The sequence below is a fragment of the Tachypleus tridentatus genome, chromosome 7, assembly GCF_004210375.1.
Source record: "Tachypleus tridentatus isolate NWPU-2018 chromosome 7, ASM421037v1, whole genome shotgun sequence".
Taxonomy (NCBI): domain Eukaryota; kingdom Metazoa; phylum Arthropoda; class Merostomata; order Xiphosura; family Limulidae; genus Tachypleus; species Tachypleus tridentatus.
This window is the reverse complement of record NC_134831.1, coordinates 182,873,391-182,897,398: the sequence shown is the minus strand read 5'-3', so window position 1 is coordinate 182,897,398 and position 24,008 is coordinate 182,873,391. Positions and strand designations below refer to the sequence as shown.

The 24,008-nt window shown below is 33.9% G+C and overlaps 1 protein-coding gene across 7 annotated transcripts in view; it reads right to left on the bottom strand.

Moving 5' to 3' along the window:
• The window catches only part of LOC143257419 (C-terminal-binding protein-like), a 51,175-nt gene that overhangs the window by 8,809 nt on the left and 18,358 nt on the right, over positions 1-24,008 (bottom strand). For 3 of the 7 annotated variants that reach the window (XM_076516066.1, XM_076516072.1, XM_076516069.1), the window contains 3 exons: positions 2,322-2,469; positions 614-782; positions 128-285 (listed from right to left, as the gene is read on the bottom strand). In XM_076516066.1, the coding sequence (XP_076372181.1) occupies positions 128-285; positions 614-662 (207 nt within the window). In that variant the 5' untranslated portion in view covers positions 663-782; positions 2,322-2,469. Of the gene's footprint in view, positions 1-127; positions 286-613; positions 783-2,321; positions 2,470-4,424; positions 4,777-22,073; positions 22,439-23,471; positions 23,736-24,008 lie in introns of those variants that run through there. The other 4 variants (XM_076516068.1, XM_076516071.1, XM_076516067.1 and 1 more) reach the window with 4 other exon arrangements.

Genomic DNA, 24,008 nt, shown 5'->3' with positions numbered 1-24,008 from the left:
TATCAATTACAACTAAAACACCAATAATCACACCTTTTATGCTCTTTCTAACAGAACATCTCTAACTGTTTATGCAAGATTTAGTAAATGGTTCATTCTATAAACTAAGAGTTGCTAAACTTTGTACCTTTTCATGAATCTCCTGAGTGGACTGAGCATCACAAAATGCCACTGTTGCCACATCCTTCAAGATGGGCATCTCGACAGAACAGTCTCGGCCATCCAAAAGTGCCACAAGAGGCCTGGTGTGCAAAGGGCCATTGGCTATAGGACCACGTGCACCTACTGAAAAGCCACACAAGTAGACATGAAACTTAAGAATATACAAGAACTACAAATTATGCTTTTAAAGCTTTATTTAAATTAAACTCGTTCATTAAACTAAGTTAGTATCTTCTTATATAAAAGTATTTAGTAACTTTTCTAACTCTGAACAAAATAAAACAAAAAAGTATTAAATATAATACACACAGAAGATCTTTTAACATATAAAACAAATTGTTGAATGAAAGTTTTCATTTCAAAACAGTACAACAATTGCTTTCCAAATTTTCAATTACTCATATTTTCTTGTGCAGTTGGGTTAAGAGTCAAATGAGTGAAAAATACTGACTTGGAGGATTATCCATACGTGGCCTTTTAAGAGGTTTCTTTTTATCCATATGTGGGGACCAGGCGTTGGCAGGCGGGCCACCCTGCGGCGAGATTCCCAGTTGCAAATCAATGGTTGCGGTTTGGTTTGGCCTCTTTCCTTATCAAATACTGTCACAACGAACAGATACCTGAAGCAGGATTCACGAAATATTAAACTAAAATCAACCAATTCATAAGAACTTGCACAGCTATTTCATTCAACCCATGTTTTATATATTCTGAAGAAGAGCAAAATATTCTTCTGAACAAGGGTTGAAAGGGTAGGGTTACAATTTTAAGATTGTGAACATTTTGGATGAGAGAAAAAGGAGAGAGAGAGAGAACCAAAAATTGTAAAGGAGATGGAAAAAGTGCATTATACTTATTAATTTCTGTGACTGAAACTATGTCCTAGCACTGTTGTCAACATAGAAATGGTGAAAAATGTGGAAAGAATTTTATGGGCCTTAATTAATGTTAAAAAATTCCAAAAATATCTACTCCCCATAATTCAAATACATGCAAAAATTTTTAATCTATAGTACATATAGTAAAATCAGAAAGACTAAGATACCATAAAGTTATTTTTTATGAAAGATTTTCAAGAATTATTTGTCTCTTCAATTAATAAACTAGAAACCAGACCAAGTTACAGTTTGGAAAATAAATTTCCAAGACTACTTGATATTAAGTTAACAGTATATAAATAGTTTTAGTAGTGTGAATATCATATTAGGATGTAAATGTTATTATTCATGGGGCTTACTGAGATTCTTTCTCACTGTTTGACTTGTCTACTTCTATTATAAGTGTAATTTTTTTAAAGTACTTTTAAAATACAGTGTAAATTAGGTTAGCATTTTCCAGTTTCTCTTTACACTACCAAACAAGTAAAGATTACCTGGCTTACAAACCAAGAATTGATCAAAACTTCACTGCAGATTTTATATACATTTTTTTTTTTTTTTTATAATTTTACTGCTCTAAATCTAATCTTATTTCACTGTAAATAAATTATACAACAAAAAGATATAGTTTGATGTGAATATTTTTATTCCAATTAAGGAAGAAGACTGGTCACTTGTTTTAAAAATACATAATTAATATTCCTCCAAAAATGTTTTTATAATAAACATGCAGAAGAAAATCTCGACTGTTGTAGACCATACATGTAGAAACAGAACATAAACTTTCAAAATAACATGTTATAAAAAGATCGCGTTTCAATCACAACAAGTTGCTCTTTAGTTATTGTTTACATAGAAAAGAGACTTAGATAAACTTTCTGAATTTATAAATGTACATGAAATCTACAGTATATAGTTTAAGTGATAAGTTGCTCAGATTTAGAAAAGTTAATATCCTATTTAACATTTTAATACAATAATCTGTCAAACAACCTGAATTTTGATGAGGAAAATGTATATTATACATATATAATCTGATTTAATTAAGATAACCATTTGTTTATGCAATGTATGGATTTATAACCCTGAAGAAATAAAAATACTTTTTACCCTGTATTTAATATAAAATTAATTAGTTTAATAAATAAAAGATGAAGTGTAGGAAAAAAACAATTTTTAATGAGAAAATATATATTTTGTTCTTTTTCACTTAATTATAATTTGTCACACAACTTGTAAAAATAACTAAAACCACCAATCAAAAGCCACGTTTTTGCTTACCTGTTATACACTACCAAGTTTGTTAGTAACTTGGGAACCACAGTTGTTTATTGTTTTGATGCTTGTAACTCAAAGATGTGAAAAAACGTGTCAAGAAAGAACTATTGTATGATCATAATGCATTTCTAAATTGGATGAAATTCTTCCCCTGGAAGAGAAAAACAGATGGCAAAATAATAAATGTCTTCTGCATGAACAATAAAAGAATTAACACACATTTGTTTCATTCCTAAGGAGAAAGAAAATAATTTCACAAAATTATTATTTTTCCATAATCTAAACTACTTCCCAATTTTTCACCAAGTTTGTCTTAACAGCAGAGTAATAGAACAGAACAGTCAGAGTAATAAAATTCAGTACTGTCAATATACAGTTTCTCCTCATCAGTGACCAAAAACTTCACAAATTTTCAAAATCTCAAATTATTCCAATTCCTTCAAAACAGCTACTCTTATGCTACATCAAAAGTCCAACACAATTTCTTCACTACTTCACTCTAGATATTAAAAGACAATAATTCTTATGATGAAAACACATACCAAGAACCACGTTTAATTTTTACCGAATGAAATCTTACCTACAAAGAAGAAAATTATCAATAACTTTACTTTTTTTACCAACAAATCAGTGATCGTAACGATCTTTCGTTTTTTCACAATTTTTTAAAAATTATTTTTCAAGGACAACCATAATTAGACCTTCTGAAATGACAAACACTTTGCAATAAAAATGACAACCTATACTTTTAGTTTTTTTACGTGTTTACCAAATGTATATGTTAAATCTAAACTTTCTTGTAAAACTGTTTTCTAGCCTCTTCACTACAGACCCATTCCCTCCTTGCACACGCTAAACAAGATAGACTCGCAGAATAGCTCAACTTTATACAGTACTAGATGAAAACATCTAAAATAGTTATTTTAATTTTCATATATGTATGATGACTTAAAAGTATGATAACTTTGCAAAAAAAGGTAAAATACAACATCAATAATTTCAGTTTAATTATAAAAGAATAACTAAATTAGATTGAAGAAATCAGTACATTTACTAAAGTTCACATTTCAAGTCTGAAAAAGTCATTCAACAGGATATGACTTTAACGTTAAATAACACTGTCTCAAAGCAATTAAATGTACACACAGATGTAAAAATGTATTGAGTTCTTTTAAACCCCCTTTTCTGTGTGCATGTACTTACAAGTGCTACTAAGGCTACCCACCACAATCCCTAATTTGGAACTACTGATTAAAGGAAACGAAATCAAACAGCAACTACATATCACTCACCATCCCTGTCACCCTTATAAAATACCCACATCTTAGTGCAGGAAATTTATCATCCATGGCAAAACCTGGCCCTCCTGTTCCAACATCGACTAGTACACAAAAGAGCCAACCCACCCATTTTTCTTCAATCCTCAGAAAAAAAAATCCTTATAGTTAAAGTGCATAAAAGTTCATAATTTATCTCGTTTTCCCATATTCTTAACATTTAATAGACATACACAAATCAGGTATAGACAGTATTATGCACATCAGAAAAGACCTTGAAATGAGGAAAAAGGTACGGATATCACTATATATGATAAAACTACAAAAATGAACAATGATTCTAAACTCCATGAATCAGAGTTTAGTTTAAAAGCATATTAAAAATTGCTCTAAAATCTACAAAATACTTCTATGTTTCTTTACGACGCTGTGTATACATTATGTTTTGTGTTTGCTAAGCCGCTGTGATTGTGGTTTCGTAGTTTTAAAACTTTCCCTTTAATAATATAACAGGGAATACTCTCAAAACTATTGGCGACAAATCCAGTCATATTTTCATTATTAATTAAAAGTTGAAACCTTGCTTAATTAACGTGATATTCATCAACAAATAAAACAAACCTAACTTAAAACAAGGAAAAAAAAGTCTCAATCAAACAATTACTACTACTGCTTAGTAATACTAAACAGTTTTTCTTTACCTAATAACTAATTATTACCTAAAAGTTACAGAAGTCAGAAAAACGAGCGTTTCTGTAGGCATTCTTGCAATCCGTTTTTATTGATATCAATAGCTAGGAAATCCCAAGACTCCTGCAGCATTACTCACCATTATTAAAATATGTTCTCCCGGTAGCCATTCAACGTGAACGGTATATAAGAATAAAATAACACACGCCTTTTCTATAGGCTGCCAGGATGTACAGCCTTATGCTTCAGCTATGACGATCAATAAGTATTCCTTCAAAGCACAAGTTTTGTTCCTTAGCGTCCGCTATTGTAGCGTCTATCAATATTCAGTTCTATTTCACTTCCAGCTCAAGCAACAGTAACGGTTTGGCTTGCTCAGTGCTAGCCTCATGCAGCACTGAACAAAGAACGTCAAGGCGACTACAGCATGGTGTGGCGGCAATGTCACGAACGGAGTGGGGAGGGTTGGGGGATAAGGGAGAGAATCGCATGGACGTCGTTGCGTTGGTCTGTCACTTGGCGCTTCTCTAAGTGTAAAGCCCACTCACTACTAAATAAAAAAACCTTCAAAGCATCAGAGCTACTCAACGAAAACGCCAACTCAGCGAGAGTATCTCGATCCGACTTCATAACTAAATAATATTTGTCGACTTCAAAAATAATGATGTTCAACGTAAAATATAACTTGAAACAAAACACCGAAATAAAAACTTTGATATATTTACTTAAAAATTAGTTTTCACGAGAAATGTCTTTAAACTGTTGGAAAAAAACAACAACAACATCTAAAGCAGTGCCGATTTTAAAATTTCAAATAGTTTCGTCTTAAAAACGCACTTTAAGAAACACGTCAAGTTTGGCTTACAACTTGCTTAGATTGGCCATAGACGATGTTTGAGGTTACTCGAAACATTGTCCATCTTAAAAGCAATAATAAATAGATATTACATAAGCATCGTACATATTGTCCTTTAAAATCTTTTAAATTTTTATGTGTAAAATACATCGTATGGTAGTGTTGTTACTCATACGAAACAAACAAAATAGAAAAACCTAAATCTACATTATGAATTCCAGGAATAGACATCGTCAACTCATTTATGACAACATCTAAATACCCGACAGCTTATTTATAGAACACACACGACTGCATTTACAAATCGGAGCCCTCATAACTTCCTTCAAGTTTTTATCAATTTCAGTACCTTGGAAGTGCCTATAATCAAATTTGTATATGTAATCAATTTCGCACAACTAAACATGTTCCACAGGAATTCTATACGCCCTCTCTTACAGTTACACGTAGAAGTAACACTGTGTCGTGTATAAATCCAGTACATACGTTACAGATTCATAGTTTTTGTAATTTATTTACTTTTGCTTAGGGCCATATAATTATAATGAATAGACAGTCTGGGGTGGTACAAACCATAAGCCAGGGTTTTAAGGAGCTAATTATGACCCAAGGGCTACCACTTGGGTAAAACGTAGAAAAGTAATCAAATAACCCACAAAACACTTGAAAAATATCAGAAATAGAAATATATATATATATTTGTTTTATTTATTTTACAACAATATTAATGTAAAACAAGGGGAGAAATATTACAAGATTCAGACAAAATACCACGTAGCAGTCGTTATACACTTTACTTTGGTGAGAGGAACTACGTTTAAATTTCAAATTTATTAACAGAACCTCGTTAACGAAATAGCTATTTAATTCAACAGGAATAGATTATTTATTATAGAATTCACATTAAGAAAATAACACGCCAAGTCAAGAATTATATTAAATGCAAGCGAGATAAAGCAACACAGTATTAATTAATTCATAACAAATATTTATATTGAGAAAATTGTTGTATTAAAATATATTATTAAAATTAAAAAAATCTACAAAAGAAATGAATATTAAATTGGAACATTTCAAATATCGTGTGTTCAGTTTTTCAGCTCTCTTCAGTAAAGCTCCTGGAAATACGATATCTCCATTCATTATAAATAATTTTGACGGTCAAGTAATTAGCGACAATTTTTAGCTCGTGAGCTCCGATATTCGATTGCATGTAATCAACACAAATTGTTTTATATTAATTTTACATAAGCGAAAAACCTACCTTAGAACTGGCATTTGCTTTACTTTTTTCTGGAATTTAATTATGTGTTTGTTTGTTTGTTGTTTTGTTACATGTAACTCCAGTAAGTTAATATAAATCATACTTGTATACCACTCAATTCCGCATATTTCTAATTTTTCACGACTATCAAATAATTGTTTCTTTTGTCAAAAGGATTTTTTTTTTCAAAACTAACAGTTTGAAAGCCGATAAACTTCATTTAAAACAACGTAAAATAACAACAGTGAAATCATCAAACTTTGACATTCGTTAATTCAAAAGTGAAAACAACCTTGCTCCCAAGCGTGCGTTCAAACTCAACCGGATCTGAACACGCCAGAACGTGCATACCAAAATATATTTATTCTCAGTCTGTCTGGTTAGCCAGCTTTACTTAGTTTAAATATGACGTCACAGCTAAATTGATACACGTATAACCTATGGTGGCTATACTTGACACACTAGATGAAACAAGCTTTACCCGTCCACTCCCCTTCTATATACAAGAGCAGGTGAGACTGTCGGCTGCTTTCTTCATTTTACGTATGACTGCAGCTTCGCCGAATGATTTGCGCACCTTTTACTCTCTACAGAGTTAGCCATGACTGTATAAGGCTTAGAAGGTCAATGGACTATGGAACCGTCGATGGTGGTGATGCGATAAGTACACTGGCAAAGAAAACAAGTAGACTTCTCTATCTGCATCTGATCACCAAATAGCGAGCACACAAATAATATCAAGTGTTTTTAAGGCCTATGAACCATACACTTATATATATGTGCTCTTATATTCACATCTGTTTCATACAAGTGAAACATTAAAAGTTTATGCTGGATTTAATACCGTTTTATACTGGAAGAAGTAACCAGTTTACATTATGCTGGTATCTACGTTTTGCTTTCTCGTTTTAAAAGAACTGAGTTTCAAAAAACAAACAAACATAATATGTGTATGTATTATTTACTTATAGCAAAGCCACATCAGACTATTCGCTGAGCCCACCGAGGGAAATCGAACCCCTTATTTTAGCATTGTAAATCCGTATACTTACCGCTGTACTAGCGGGGGGCGACAAACATAATTAAAAGTTTAATATTTGGTTTACAGGAACTATGGCGTTTATTTATCAAACCCGAATTTAAAATTGGGTTTAGAGGTGAACTTGGATTATAAATTGAAGGCTGTTCTTATCCTGCGATATATTGAAACACAAGTTACCGTGTTCATAAGATAGCTTTTCTGAACATTCAACAACACAAGTAGGCCTAACACCAACTCAAGGTCATCACATAAATAATTAAAACATTATAATGCAAAGTGTCAAAAAATCTGTTGCTATTCTGGTATATAATAAAATGGATCTACAATCTTCAACATTTATACAGGAGAGTACTAGGTTTACTAAATACATATATTTTTAAAACTATCAATCTATCTGTAGTATTCAACTTTGATTTGTATTACTTTTTATTATTAATAATGTCTCATTTATTTCAAACAAATTACAACATTTAATCAATACTTGACATCTATATACTTTTTTTTCTGTTGGTAAATATGTTGTTAAAGAACGTATCTCAGAACAGCTGGTATGGGTATTAACACTTTAACTGATAAAGCATAGAACAACGTTGCGACCTGAAGATGACTTAGGAAGGTAGAAACGCAGCTCTCTGCTTTATTAGTAAAAGTGATATCCATACCAACCGTTCCAAGAAACATTTTTACTTCAGGTGGATTTCTCGTCCTCAAGTATGTTCAAAAATGTTGTATTTTGCACTTAAACACGCGTTTTAACTTAACTGTTCAATAAAAATAATGTAAACGTTCAGTCCACTTAATGCATAAAAAGCGTTTTATTTCTTTAACTGAAAATTGTACGACTTAACAGTTTCATGATAATAAAGCGATAGGCTTAACTCAAAAACAAAATAGTCACTTGTTACAATTTCTTCTCGTATTTACGACAGAAACTCAAAAAATGTAAAACACACGCTAACTCAGTAACCGATCAATAATTTTGACAGACTTACCTCAAAGACTTACTAATTTCGTGCCTGATCAAAGTATCAACAACTTAGTCTTATACGCGCACGCACACACACAATACCCTTTCCTAAAACAATGTTTAAAATATCTTAAACGTCACAGATCATTAGGAAACTCTAAATTACAATTTTAAAAACACAGCTTACAACCAATTTTAACCGGTTTATCATTTCTTGGTGTGTATGAATTACGAGTCTAAATAAATTAGATTTTTTGTTTTTTGGTAAATCCAACCAGTTAAACTTTTGGAGATGTGTACGAATTTATCGTACACGTGTATTGTGTATTAAAACTGATATCGCTGTTTCAATGTTACCCTGCTTCTCCGATCGGATCAGGTTTGGTCAAGGATAGCAGCGTTTGTTTGCTTTTTGAAAACGTACTTAGACGTCATGAGTGAAAAGAAGTGAATATGCTGTTGTAATTTATTTCGCATAATTGCAGTATTATTCAAGTAATTATCTGCAAAAATGCAAACCATAACAATACGTATAAACATTCACAAATTAAATTATCAAAAATGGTTCAAAAAACTTTTCAGTTGGAGGTGTTAGGCCTTGTAATGTAAAAAACTCGTAATATTTTGTCATTTTAAATTCTGTTTTGTTATTAAATACAATAAACCGAAACATTTTACCCTACTGATAGAGGTTAATACATTTAATAAAAAATATGCTACCCAGACATTTTCCTGAAATAAAAAATAAAATCTTATAATGCTATAAAGGAAGTCTATTAACACGAAATGACTAAATAAATCCTATTGTTTAAATTCAAAAATCACCTTATTAAATAATACTGTCAAATCAAAAGCGCCAAAATTATATTCTACTTACGGACAAGACTAGGCTTAGAAAAATCGGTTTTAGAGCAATCACAAGAGTGGACGAGATACACTTACAACAAGGAAGTTTAAAATCAGTACAACATTGTAACAGAACTTTTTTTTAATTTTGACAGCAAGTATATGCAAAACGTTATTTCTAACGATACGTTTATTCAGTTCTGTAGATGTCGCACCTGAAAACGTACAGATACAATTTTTTCGTCCAATGTACTTATATAACTATATTTACATTTAAAACAGGTGGTTTATTCTCGAACGAAGAAAACGGTGCGGTATGAGTATGTCCGTGAAATGAACAAAAAGATATATGTTACGGTTCCAGACATTTGACGTTACTTTCATAAATAAAACACGTTTCATGAAAGTAAACAGAGTATGATTCATATAAAAAAGTATATATTACGCAAGTAACGTTATATATTATATATATACCTTCAGATCAACTCACGCTACGTAAGTCGATCATAAAAAATATCAACATGGATAAGCACAGCTAATTAACTGTATGTTGATTACTTATACATTTAAATACATTGTTCTCAACGAGTCTTTAGACTATCCGTTCTATGTACAACGAGAGGTTAAATTTGTTATTTTTAACAGAAACCTCTTTTCAATTATGAAATCGGAAAAAAACTCAGTTTTACTGTTAAAATAATTTAAATGCATTAATGAGAAACTGTTTGCGTTTTATGTAAGAAATGTACTAAATGTGGTCAACATAATAAGTATTACACCCACATTTTTAGCGTTATAAGCTATCAAGTTTAGCGGTAACCCAACGGAGGGCCAACAAGTTATCAAAAAGTTTAAAAAATGGTAATTTTAATCCCATTATCAAAATGTATTTTCAAAAAGATGTAAAAACGCTAAAATCTTGCGAGATTAAGAAAAACAAATGTTTATCAAATTAGAAAAAACAACAATGTATTTTCAACTGTTGTCATATTAATGCTTTTTGCTAGTGAAGCGCGATTATAACCAACTATATTTTTCCTGACACAATACCATTTGGTTTAACGTTCTTATAAAAACAATTGTTTATTCGGTCACATTTTGTTTTTTAATGTGTGTAACACTATTCCAACCACTCATTTTCTAAGAAAACCGCTGAAAGACCGTTTAAATAAAGTATTATTTATAAATAGAATAAGCCGAATATCAATACCCGTCTTATGACAAATATAACCAATTATAATCAAGCTTCGCTCCCAAGAGGCAGTTCTTACCGTAACAATTCTTATCCTAACATGTATGACGAGCGTCCAGAACACTTGTGTTTTTTTATATCTCAGCCAAGAAAAAAAAAAGTAATGGACGAAACACCTCGTCGGTAATAGATACGGCGAACATAGTATAGTGTAACACTATTTTACGTTATTTTTCTTTGTGAAGAATCAAAGAGAACAACTGATTAAAGAATGTATCATTCAAAAATGCAATAAAGCTCATATTATTGTCTTAATGACAATTTATATTTTTACCCACTTCGAACAGTCTTAAAACAAAACCAACAACTTCAAAAAGATGAAAATTTCCTGAACTAAACTGTATTTTAGAAGAGAAAATTGCTAATTAATGTCAAATATTAGAAGAAAAAATTATTCGAGAGCGTTCTAAAATATTCCAGTACAGAAGCCGTGATGCAAATACTAGAAATAATTTTGTTTGTTTGTATCAGATGAAAAACTGTACACTGTACATCTAGAGTGCAGCTAACCGTAAAAGTTTACGCATATAACTAAATATATACCAATGGTTGGCAAAGTCTGTTCAGTTTTTTTGTTTTTTTTTCTTTGGCGGAAAATTCTGTCCCTAGTCATTACACATGACAACATCATGGTGGAATCAATGTTGTAGAAAGAGGGACAGCGTGTAGTCTCACCTCTACATCCCTGAAGTTATTTAAAATTCACACTAGATGATGTGCACAGTCAACAATCAGAAAAAATACAAGGCCTTCCGGAAATGACAGTTGTGGATGAGGTATAAATACAAACATCGACTCTCGTATAATACTCTCGGAGGATCAGTCTTAAAGGTGCATGTTAAGTTTGATGAAAATCAGTTGTAAGCAAACACACATACACAGACTTTTGTCAAACAATAGTTTTAAATTGATAACTCAAAGGCCACGTTTACAAAGTGGTACAATTTTATCATATCATGGCACTATATTCCAGTCAGCTAATAACCCATAAAAAAATACGTATTAACTACATATTTTCCTTTTTAAAGAAGCACATAATTCTGTGAAATTGGTTTTTTATATTGCAAGCATGCTTGCAATACAGATTTTTTTCTCCCCGTAGGGTAAGAACATTAAACTACACGCGTTAATTATTATATTTTAATAATATGAATAATAACAAAACGAGTTTTGTATTATCAACAGTGTAAAGTAGTTGCGTATCTGGAAGGCATTGTTAAGTCATAGCCCTCTAGTGACAAGTAGATACAACCAACAAATATTCTTTTAAAACATCTGGAGCTTGCAACAATAATAATTTTAAAAAATAGCAAAAACAAACTTGGATCGTCTGCTGCGATTATATTAACATCTCGCAAGGCGAAAGGAAGTTCCATCTAAGTCTATATAAAGTTACCGGAAAAAGCTAAATAATGTACGTGTGTACACAAACATACGAATTTAATTATATTAGAAAACATTAAACATTAAAGCGTTTATTTTGGTATAAATCCTATATATGACCAGGTTTAGTATTAAGAGGCGCTTCTTGCTATAATTATTGGATTTATTTTTTAACAACGCAAAAGGTATTTCAATAAACGAAGATTGTAGTATCAAATGAAATGAAACAGTCAAAGCGTGGGGAAGTGACACGGATTAAAGACAATTCACAATCACCTACTGAAGCAAGTTGTTTGTTCAAAATTTATTGTTGAAAAAGAAATTAAAAACTATAACCGGGTCTGTATTTTTAAGGGTTGTATAATATTCCGAGTTTTTTTTAATAACCGTGACAATATTAATATCAGATTTCTTGAGAAAATGAAATAAAAAAATTAAAAAGGTATTAAACTTGTTATAATACAGGAATAATATACAAGGAGAACATGATTCATCGGTATCATTGTCCTCACTTTTGTTTGTTTTTGAAATTCGCGCAAAGCTACACGAGGGTTATCTGTGCTAGTCGTCTCTAACTTAGCACGAGGGCTATCTATGCTAACCATCCCTAACTTAGCAGCGTAAGACTAGAGAGAGAGCAGCTAGTCATCACCATCCACCATCGACTCTTAGGCTACTCTTTTATAAACGAATAGTGGGATTGACCGTCACACTATAACGTCCCCACGGCTGAAAGGGCAAGCATGTTTGGTGTGACGGAGGTTCGCACCCGCAACCTTCGGATTACGAGTTGAATGCCTTAACCACCGGGCTATGCCGGGCCTCCTCACTTTTCAACAGCTTACGTATTTGAGTCACAGGATGTCTTCCAGACCCCCTTACACAGACACGCACACACAAAAGAAATAAAAGTTATTACGCCCCTGTGAAGCTAGTACAGAAAAAATAGGCTTCTGGAAAATTTCTTTGGTATTTTACCATCCTTATTAGCGGATGAAAGTTAATTTAATAATAATAATAATAATAATAGTAATAATAGCTACAATAAGAATAGTGTTTTGAAAGTTAGTTTATTTAACATAGTAGAAAGGCGACAAAACAATCTTTGAAAAAAACGTAATTCAACGAAATCGGGGTTAAAATGGCACGCGCTTAGCAATAACACCGTCACGGAACATATATAATTTATAAGTTCTGATGTCTCCAGAGTTTGAAGTTTACTTATTTATTTAACCTGTTAAAAAAAACAAAGGCATTAAGGAAGGAGTTTTATACATAAATAAAAGCGTTACATAACAAATAAAAATGGCACAAACTAAACAATGAAAAGTATTATTTTCTCAAATGATAACAAGATGTCCACGCGGGCGTCTAACAAAAGTTCAAATTACCGTAACGTACACATATAGTTAATTGCTAGAAATCGACTTATCTCAATGTCTTATAAAGGGGTGTCTGAATTGATGTAAAAATTTTAATTTATGGTAAGATTTTATAGCTAAACTATACGTTATTAGGGGTGCGCAAGGGAAAGCAAAAGGTTTATCAGTTAGTTGTACAGAGATACAAGTGTTAGAGGTGAAGGTAACTTATCGTTTTTCTTGTAATTTTTCGGATATTAATACGTTCGTTATGAAGCACAAAGCTATGTAATGGATTACGTGTGCTTACCGATTACTAGAGGGCTACGGGGTTAGAGAGAAGCGTCGATAAAATCGCATTGTGCCAAGATATTTGGACTTTCTGAATCAGTGTTCCCATATCGTCAAACGTGTGCCAATGAACACCACAACTTTATCTACTGAACTATATTATTTAATCAGACCACGTGATATACAAGGTAAAATAAAAAGGACGGTAACGATGGGTCATCCGTGTTGTACCCACACCACTGGTATCTAAACCCCCTTTTTAACACTAAGCTGCCAGAATTACAGTTGAAGTACCGTAGGGGGTGGAGAGGCCGCCGATAATATATATCCGTTCGAATTCCTCCTTGAAACAGCCGATTCCGGCTCTTAACGGATACAAAAAAGTATGACAAAACTGTGTCGACGATATCAAGTGGAGAAGTACTCAAATCAACCTTTGAACGACCCCAATTAAACAAGCACGCACACACATACCAGCTTGTATATTATTTACAATATTTTTTTTCGTCCAAAGTTGCTAGGGTTATCCGGGTATTTCACATACTGAAATTTATCATTCATAAACCTGGTACGCTTTGCTTCAATCTGTGCATCCGTTTATTTAATTTTTAATCGTTTTTGTTTTATTCCGAAGAGAGAGGAGAGATGGCGCTTATTTAGTAAAATTTTTTAAACAGCTTAAGCTCAGTGTACAAATTCTTTATCTCTAAGTTTTGTTACCGATTTATCACAACGTCACACCGTGAATTCTTTACTGGGGGAGTTCATTCACATGTAAAGACTGAACCAACAGATAAGTAACAACAATGGGAGATTCGAAATCAAATTGTACTTGAATAAAATAGTTGTTTACGCCTAAAAATCGTTTAACTCCTAAATGTAGAGTAACCGTTCAATAACAACACTACAGACTGTTAGGTTTCTTCACTATCTAAGAACAAAGGCGATTCTGATTATGTAAGCCTTGTTCGAGACGTTTCTACGCGTACATTTTTTTATTTATTTTTGTTTTCTTGTGCTAGTTTCTTCTTACCGTCTTCTTTCTTCGATCACACATAAACAAAGTTGGCGATTTTTACAATCCAGATTTGAAAGTGAAATAAATTTAATTTTTGCCTGCAACTTATATTATTATTAAACAGGTTTTAGTTAAATATCAGTTGTTACAGCTGACACTACAAACGAGGAAAATGAAATATTATATGAATAAGAATGAAAAAACAACAACAAATTTTTATCACGTGACCATTCACAACAGTTAAGCCTAACCCTTGATAACGTTTGTTCAACTAAATTAAACATTGCCGTAATGTTACTCGGTTTTAGTCGGGTTTTTTTTTTAGCTCTTCTTTGACGAAAGATTTGCCTCTTACAGTCCCAGAAGGCCTTTATTGTTCACGTTAGATATCAACCACTACATCTCCCGGTTTTTTCCCCAGTTATTGTTGTTTTTTCTCACGCATCTACTATATTGATAAAGCTATACATGACCCGCGAGCCGGCTGGCTAGCCCCAAACAATAGAAGGATCACTCAAAATAAAACAAAAAAACTCAAGACACCTACCTGCTAAATAACCCCCAACAGCAGGATTAAGGTAAGCTAAGCTCCACTCACATGGGCGCTAAGTAGAATGAAAAACTTAAAAAAGGTATGGAAAAGTTTCTTGAAATATTTTTTTATTTAAATGATACGAAAAGGGTAAAACTATAATAGCTTTTACCTTTAACATAGGGAAGGAGAAGCAACAGTGTACAATGTATTTTATAATTTCTGAGAAGGAAGATCATATTTCTCTCACACTGCCCACTTCTCTGTCCGTATTAAAAACGTTAAATGGACTTCAAAGTTTGGAATTCAACGCATTTTAGATTTTTGTACAAGTCAATGGAAATGTGTAGTTGAGGAGAGGAGGGGCGGAGGTGTCTAACCTACTAAGTCATTCCTCTTAGAAAATTATATAAAATCAACCGTCCAGTATGTAACCAGGAGAAGCGTCGTGGGGAATTTTTAGCTGAGAGGGATGAACCTCCCTGGACCAAATCTCACTTCAAATCACTGCTTATAGAATTTCCTCACCTTAAATCAGCAGCGAAGATAAGAAAAATGTAGGTAATGCGTGTTTTATAAGCAAGGGCACCCCCAAAGGAAATCGAGCCCTCCGAGTCAAGCGTTGTAAAATCTGTAGACTCGCCGCTGGCTCACTGGGGAACAAAGTGGATTTTGGCTGTTGGTGCTGACAAGCTGATACTCGTAAATAAAATTTGGTGTTCACACGTCTTGTCTGTTCGTTTAATATTAATTTTTGTTGTTTCATAAAAGCTAAGACCTGTAAATAACAAACATGGCGTTTCTCCTGTTTCGTTGCACATTTGTACGCTTTAAGAAAAAAGTACATATTTTTTACAATAAAACATATCAACAAAATATGTCGAATATTTTATCTGTTCTGATTATAGAAATACTATCTCTTGTTTACAGTTAACGTGTCGCTAGTTTCAGCATCCTTATTTGCGACGCCTTCCTCGTAAAATGTCATATTTACCCCTTTCCTTTTAAAGGCAAATCTATATATCTCTAGTTGGATACCTGTCAAAATAGCCTTTTAGGCTCAGGATTCTATTTGTTTCTCGTAGTAACGAATTACTTTCCACTTAAAAGTTGAAAAAGTTTGAAATTTATTTATTCAGAATAATTGTTAGACCGGGAAGAGTGGACTGCCTAGACTTTGAATTAGAGAGTTTGTTGGTTCCCACTAATATGCGCTATCAGAATGATCGTAAACTCCCACTATTCGATAAGAGAAAAGTAGCCCAGGAGTTAGCCCTCCAGTGTGCAAGGTCAAATTTAGAGTAGATATAAGCAGATGGTCCATGTCGGAGGAAATAATCATGGAATACCTTCGTGACAACAGGCTAAGTGAAACTTCAAGCAACAAGACAAGTTTTCTTTTAAAAACTATTGGAGAAATATTCAATCTTTGGGTTTAACACGGCCATTCGCCTTTTCTGCGAGTACTTTTTTGTCGCATTAATGTTATTCGCCATTACTCTACGACGCTAACAAAGCGAACCACTAACCTTTCATATATTCGTGTTTTATTGTTCGTTTGAAGCGAGGCATAAAGCTACACAATGGGCTGTCTATGCTCTGCCCATCACGGGTATCGAAATCCGGTTCCTAACGTCATAAATCTTCAGACATACCGCTGCGCCACTGTGTGTGCGTGTGTGAGCGAGGCTCGTTTTATTATACCAGTCAACTTTTAAACCAACAGTGACGTATGACATATTTCCTTCGAATAGTTATATTTCCGAAAATTTCGAAGTTAAGGTACTGACGCGAGGAACCGAGAGTTAATTATGTAGTTATGGTAACTACAGACTGAACATGTACTTCAATAGAAAATTCAGAATACGTCAAATTTAAACCGCCACCAGTTTTAAGCACATTTCAAACTGTAATTATCTAATTGAATTAATTTTCCACTCAATTTTCATAACATTAGGGATTCACACACTTTCAGTTGTGAAATCTTTGTTGTCTATCGGCATTTGTTAAGAGTTGAACCACTGTAATAGTTTGAAAGGGGCCTTTACGTTATTCATTTATCGCTAGTTAAACTTCAGATGTTTATTACGCACATAACAGGGTTTGCTAGAAATTAGATACGTAATCCTATGTCAACAACAGTCGAGGCAATCTTTCATACTTCAATGCCATAACCACTGGGGCTCAAACCCCGGGGACGTAAGTCCTCGTTTATACGTTGTTCCATCACTGAAATATGTTTGTCGATTATTATTTTAAAGCTAAAATCTTTTTTTTTTTTAATTTCCAAAGACAATAACCTTCTACACGCACCATTTTCAGGTTTGTTTGTTTTTAAACAGTTTGCACATAATCTACTGCTTCTATCGGATTAGCCGAGATGTGCACTTATAAAACACTATTGCGAATTTTTCACGTTTTTAATGATAAAGCACACTAGACTGTTTTAAATAAATTAAGAGAAAATATTAAAACAGTAGATAAACAGTATGATTAGCTATTTGTTAGCTGGAATTAGAATTTTGTTATCCTAAGACCCTTCGAAACTCAAATCAACCTAGCCTTTTGTAAGCTACTTCAGTATTTTCATTTTTTCTGCAAAACGTAACAGCATAAAATGTTATGCAAAAGGAATAAGCAAACATATACAAACCGATTGTTATTACAACCAATATTTTGTAGAGCTTTCTGTCGCGGATTCGAATCCCGTCGCACCAAACATGTTCGCTCTTTCAGCCGTGGGGGCGTTATAATGTCACGGTCAATCCCACTATTCGTAGGTAAAAGAGTAAACCAAGAGTTGTCGATGGGTGGCGATGACTAGCTGCTTTCCCTCTAGTCTTACACTACTAAATTAGGAACGGCTAGCGCAGATAGCCCTCGTGTAGCTTTGAGCGAAATTCAAAACAAACCAAACCTTATTTTTTTGTGTTAAATATACAGAATAAACTTCGAAGGGTGAAATGTAGATAATAATGCCGGAATCTATATTAGAGATAATATTAGTGTCGACAGAAACATAATTACACGCGCTATAGAGACTAGGTCACGTTATCCTGTTACCCCGTGAAAGCCTTAAAGTACGTGTGTTTAATAGCTACTCCAGGAAAGCAGAAAGCACGTTTCATGTTAAATCCCACCGATAGAGGGAGATGTATTTATTTACCTAAACACTGTTTCAAATAGTTAACTTCTGTATGCAATCACTGTTTAATACACGGAATTTTCAGGAGAAAATAAAATACTGATACTCCATCTACCGGTTTAACGAGACAGTAGAAAAGTTAATGATACAAGTTTCCCAATTTTAATTTTTTCAATGCTTTGTAAAACAGTTTGGTTTCTTAATATTTATTTATATCGAATATGTATTTGCATGTACATTCATTTAATACTTATTTGTTAACTATATAAAAATGTGAATTACCCCTTCCCCCTTTAGTAGCTGTCACGCCAGATACAAACCTAGATTTTCTTATCAATTGCTAGGCCCCAAATAGAAAGCTAGCGTCCCTCCTTCCCCAAACCGTCGAGGAACAAACAACAACAAGACTGGATCGTCGTAAAAGTAAGTAACATTCCTGACAGACCCCATTTATAACCCGCAGTCCCACTGTATCTAAAAACTTGTTGCAGTTATAACTCCCCCCCCTCACTTCCAAACCCATCCCTGTTTTTCTAGTCTCGCATAAACGAACAAGTTCACAAAAACGAACAAATGGCCCCGAAAGGCACCAATACGCGGTGTACACACGGACGACATCCTATACCCCTAGGTGGCACGTCATGCGTTACTCCAAATGGACGGAATTTCTGAAGGCTAGTATCTAGTAACTTTTATACACATAAATTATTCAGTTTTCTGTTTTGCAAGTAGTTCTTCAGAGTAAAGCAGTCCGAGATTAGCGCGTGTATATTAAACCAGTTCCAGAGGCAGATCGTCTGGTGGGTCACATAATAATAGAGGCTCCCTACAGTCGGGAATACGAGACCACGGCAAGAATTGTCGATTTACATTCATTGCTCTGATCACAGAACGTGCTTTGATAGAACAAAGAAGAAACCAGGTTGCAACTGGTTGCACTGAGTTTAATACGTATCTATATATCATTATCTTCAATTTATAGTTCATTATTTATTATTTGTACACAATATTTTACTTCTAATTTTTCCCCGATGACCTTAACTTCTATTGTACGATCTTCACAAATATTAAAACACGTCTAATATATTGTTATTAAAAACTGTAAATTATTATAAGTCTGTTCACTGCTGTCCCCGAATGAACAATTTGTGAAATAAGTTACATAGTACAAACACTAGATTAATATATTTCAACATGTACTAAAAACGTGTTCACAAATAAACGTTAAGTTAAATATAGTAATTAACTATAATTAACGAAAACGGAAGTTAAAACGTGAGCAAAATATTGTGAGGTAACATCGCTATTCTAACTATAAGCGACTCAACAGAAGTGTTTTATTAACCTTTTATCTTGCTTTTAAGATGTGTGTACGCCCTCTGGCTACATGCATAGATATCATACACAGATTGAGGTCCGTAGTAGCTTAGCCTTTTTATTAATCTCCACCAAGAGATTATGACACAAGCTGTAACTCGCCCATCACATGAATAACATTTTAAAACCACATTTCATGTTTATCACAATACTCTATTTCTTACAACTTTTTCTTTTGAAACGTTTACTGGTAACTTCCGGAAACGCGCGGGGGAAGGAAATTACGAGATACATAGGAGACTTCACCTTTAGTTAGTAGAAAACAAAAACGTCCGAGTAATTAGAATTATTACGTTGATGAACGTTTTTTTCAGCTGCGGCATAAAGGCTCGGAGAATGGTTCCGAGTTTTTTTGTTGTTTGTTTTTTTAACTTTTAGTTGATGTCTCGACCGATTTGATATCCGCTTACAGCTTTGGACTTGGGAGGTTAAACCCTTTCTAATGATGAATTTGACAACACCCAATGAATCGTAGATTAATTTACTCTAACCCTGCCCGAAAAAAGAACTTTAATTTGAGGGCAGGCTGGTAGAGATCCTGATGAGTAATAAAATAAAGTCGGTTATACACACGTCCTATGTTTAGTATTGTTAGCGCACAAAAAATAGTGCTAATTAAAAAAGGAAACATAGATCTCTTAAGTGAATTTACTCTAATCCTGTGCCGCGGCTACTGATGATTCCCGTTTGTTAGACTGCAAAAACTAATGGCACGTGTATTAAAAATGATCAAAAATAAACTGACGGATGCATCTTTCGTTCCTCTATTTTCTATAGTGCACAGACACACACTCCTGTACGTCACAGTACAGACCGGAAAGATGGGCACACCTATAATCTAGGAACTCTCGAAAATAAGTCTTGATTTGTTTTTAATACTTCTTTAAAAAAAAAGAAAACAACCATACATGGTGAACATTGGTAACGCATGGTATAGAATATTAAAGCAGATTCAAACCGAAATGCTAATAATGATGTAAACTATACGCATCCTGCAAACTAACCGACATCCATACTGTTCGTAACGCCTGCAATTGCTGACAAAGCGTACAATACGTTGAGACAAACTCAAGAATTCTGTCGTGAGAACGTATATGATTACATAATATGCCTTAATACGAAAAAAGCAACTGACGACGAACAATAGCTGAATCAATCGTTTGTCTATTCCAAATATTCACATCCCCCCCACTCAGTGGCACAGTTGCGTGCCTGCGAACTTATAATAAAGTGGAACCCCTCTAAAGCAGCCACCTTCGGGACTGAAACAAACTGGCCTGATTAGAGTGGTTCTACTGTACATAATTCGGGATTATGTAAACAAAAAAGGGACTGTGATTGAATGACCGCTTTCAAGGGGTGACCGAATCTGAGGGTGGCCGCTTAGAGGGGTTCCACTGTACTTGAAACCGTGTTTCGATGCTAGTGGTGGGCAGAGCACAGATAGCCCATTGTGTAGCTTTGCGCTTAGTTACAAACAAAATCGGATATTCGCAAAACGATATACAAGTGTTGTACGCACTAGACGTTCCTGACTTTGATTATGTTATATATATTTACATGTACAATATATACACATAAACCTGATTTTTTTTATTCTTTTAAATGTCTTGTAAACCTTAATATTTGTATAATAGTTCTTGTCCGCAGCCGAACATCCCAAATTTGGAACACAATTTGGGTTAGTCGAAAGTGTAATATTTTAAATAATAGTAAAATCATGTATTATCGGTCAGCTTAGCGAAGATTACGACACTGTTAATCTAAAAGTTTCCAAAACTCAATAATTTCAAGGCTTAAGTCTAATGAAGGTTGGTCATTACATGGCCTTGAACTTTTAAAAAAAAAGCACGTGTAAGGCAGAATTTGATGTCTTCTTGATACGAGAAACAGAAATAAAAACAACGCCAAATCGTGTTTTTGTAAGCGCGCGCGTGTTGGATGTTTTAAGAACAAAATTCAAAAGCAAACGTGAGGCTCGTGATTATAGAAGACAGTCTTTTTTTATAATTATACATGAAGTGCAATCAAAGAAAGACAAGCCAAAATATCTATCTGTATTTTTTTACTGACGATTAAAAAAAATTCAACCGCGCATATTTCATCACGTCGCAAGATTCCAGCCGGTGACGAACCATGCGAGCTGTATTCGACAAACATTCCTAATATAACACAATTCACATTCCTACCTTAGCCCTCCAGAAATAAGTCAGTGACGCACGCGCTTGTCTTTATGACCTAAGTAGGAAAGTTTAGCTAAGTTTATGTCCAGTGGAAAGACAGAAACTACTGCACACTTACTTAATGTTGAAGTACACCAGAAAACAAACGCACGTGTTTTACAATTCCCTTGCGGCCATTTTAAAACTTATTCAAAATACAATTGGTACTGAACACAATTAAGCTCAATTTCGATACATGATCTCACGGTTAAAAGTAAAATTTGATACATACCATGCAAAAACACGCACATGCGTACATGTACACATGAGCGTTCTGCTGGATTCTCCGACGCAGAAGGAATACAAGAAAAATTTCAAGTAAAACGATTTAACACACCGTAGGTAAAACTTTTGGTTTTGTAGAACAGGCACAACTCCTCCATCACGAGTGTATTTGAAAATAATCGCATAATTGGTCGAAATGTCGAACCTAATAACAAATTTTACCATCAAAACTGGAAACTGTAATATTATTAATTAGCGAAGAAAGTCAAAACGAAAGTTTATATCTTTGTTCTCCTTAACACATCACACGTATCTTATGTTCATCAACATTTTACAGAAAAACAACTAAAATTTGAGTTTCTTTGATAAGTTAACAAAGAGAGATAGAAAACAAAAACACCTCTGGCCTAGCGATATCTACACTGGATGTATGAAATATACACAGAATAGAGTTCAAATACTTCTAGTAGTCTTTCACTAATGACCAAACTATGGATGAAATTTGGACAGAATCCAGCACAGTTTTCGTTACAAAATTTACATTGCATTGTAAGACACGTGCAAAAATACATAAAGAAGTTAATACACGATTTATCTGTATTTATCTATATTCTTGTCCACTCAACAACAGAGAGGGTCAGGAACCCGCGGCGTACAGACAATAAACAGATGGGGAGTTTTTTTTATTTGTCCAATTCTGCCGGTACAGTTTGAAAAACATCAGATAAAACTAAAGGTTTAGAATGCTGCGACTCCACGTACACGTAAAGACGTCACTTGGGTAACACTGTATAATTTTATGTACACAGGAGCGCTATTTATATAACTTTATATACACATACACAAACGTAGGTTTCAGTGTCTTTGGTTGACTAAGGTGAAATAACGGAATATCTTCCGGAATGGATACCCTAATTTCGAACATCCAAGAAAGTACACGACCACTGTAGAAGTGTCACCATTATTGGCGGTGTGTCGATTTACAGTGAAGTACATGATGGACTCTGGTAGCATTGTTCACTTGAAGTAAAAATGTATTCTCAAGACGGCTGGTATGGGTGTTAGTACTTTTTAATTACGATAAAATACAGAACAACGCTTCGACCTTGTTAACCTGAAGATGACCTAAGAAGGTCGAAACGTTGTACTGTATACCCATACCAGCCGTCTTAAGAATACATTTCTACTTCGAGTTTCTCGTTATCACGCATTATTATTAGCTTGCTAAACGACGCAACTTATGAACACAATACGTTAACTACAGCCTACAACTTTTTTTTTTTTCAATACATTTATCAAAATTCTTTGTACGAATGGAAAAAGAGAAATGAATATTATTTATGATTGGAGTACAGGTACTTTCTCCAGTATACACTCCTGTATTTTCACTCTGATCTATACATACTTCCATCCATGTGGCTGCTGCGGCTGCATTCACGTGTTTTATGGCGTTCCTTCTTCCACCGTTTACTTGCATTTTCTCTTGTGCGGCGCACGTGTTCATGCTAGCGCGTGGTTTCTTTTATCTTCTAGTATTCCCTCATATGGTTGACCACTTGTGTTGTAATATTGAAAGCTGATGTTGTGAACAAACTAGTCTGTCAGTGGAATAGTAGACGAATTTAAATAATTTTTCCAAACATCCAAACTGAAAGCGCGTGAGAAAACGTGTACTCCAAGAGAAATGGAAGAACTGTATTATCTTAGTAGAATACACAACAACGGTCAGAAAAACCGCTTATCCCGATTACGTAAAACTCGAGCGCAGCACTGGAAAGTAAAAGTAAGCCTTTTCTTCGAAATTATGTGCATCGTGGATCCCTTCTTCGTAACGAGGAATTTGTAACTGAGAAGCTCGGTTTTCGACGTAATAATACCATAATTCATTACAAACCCTCTTCTTCTACGTTGAAAGCGTGTAACTGACGACCCCAAGGCTTCG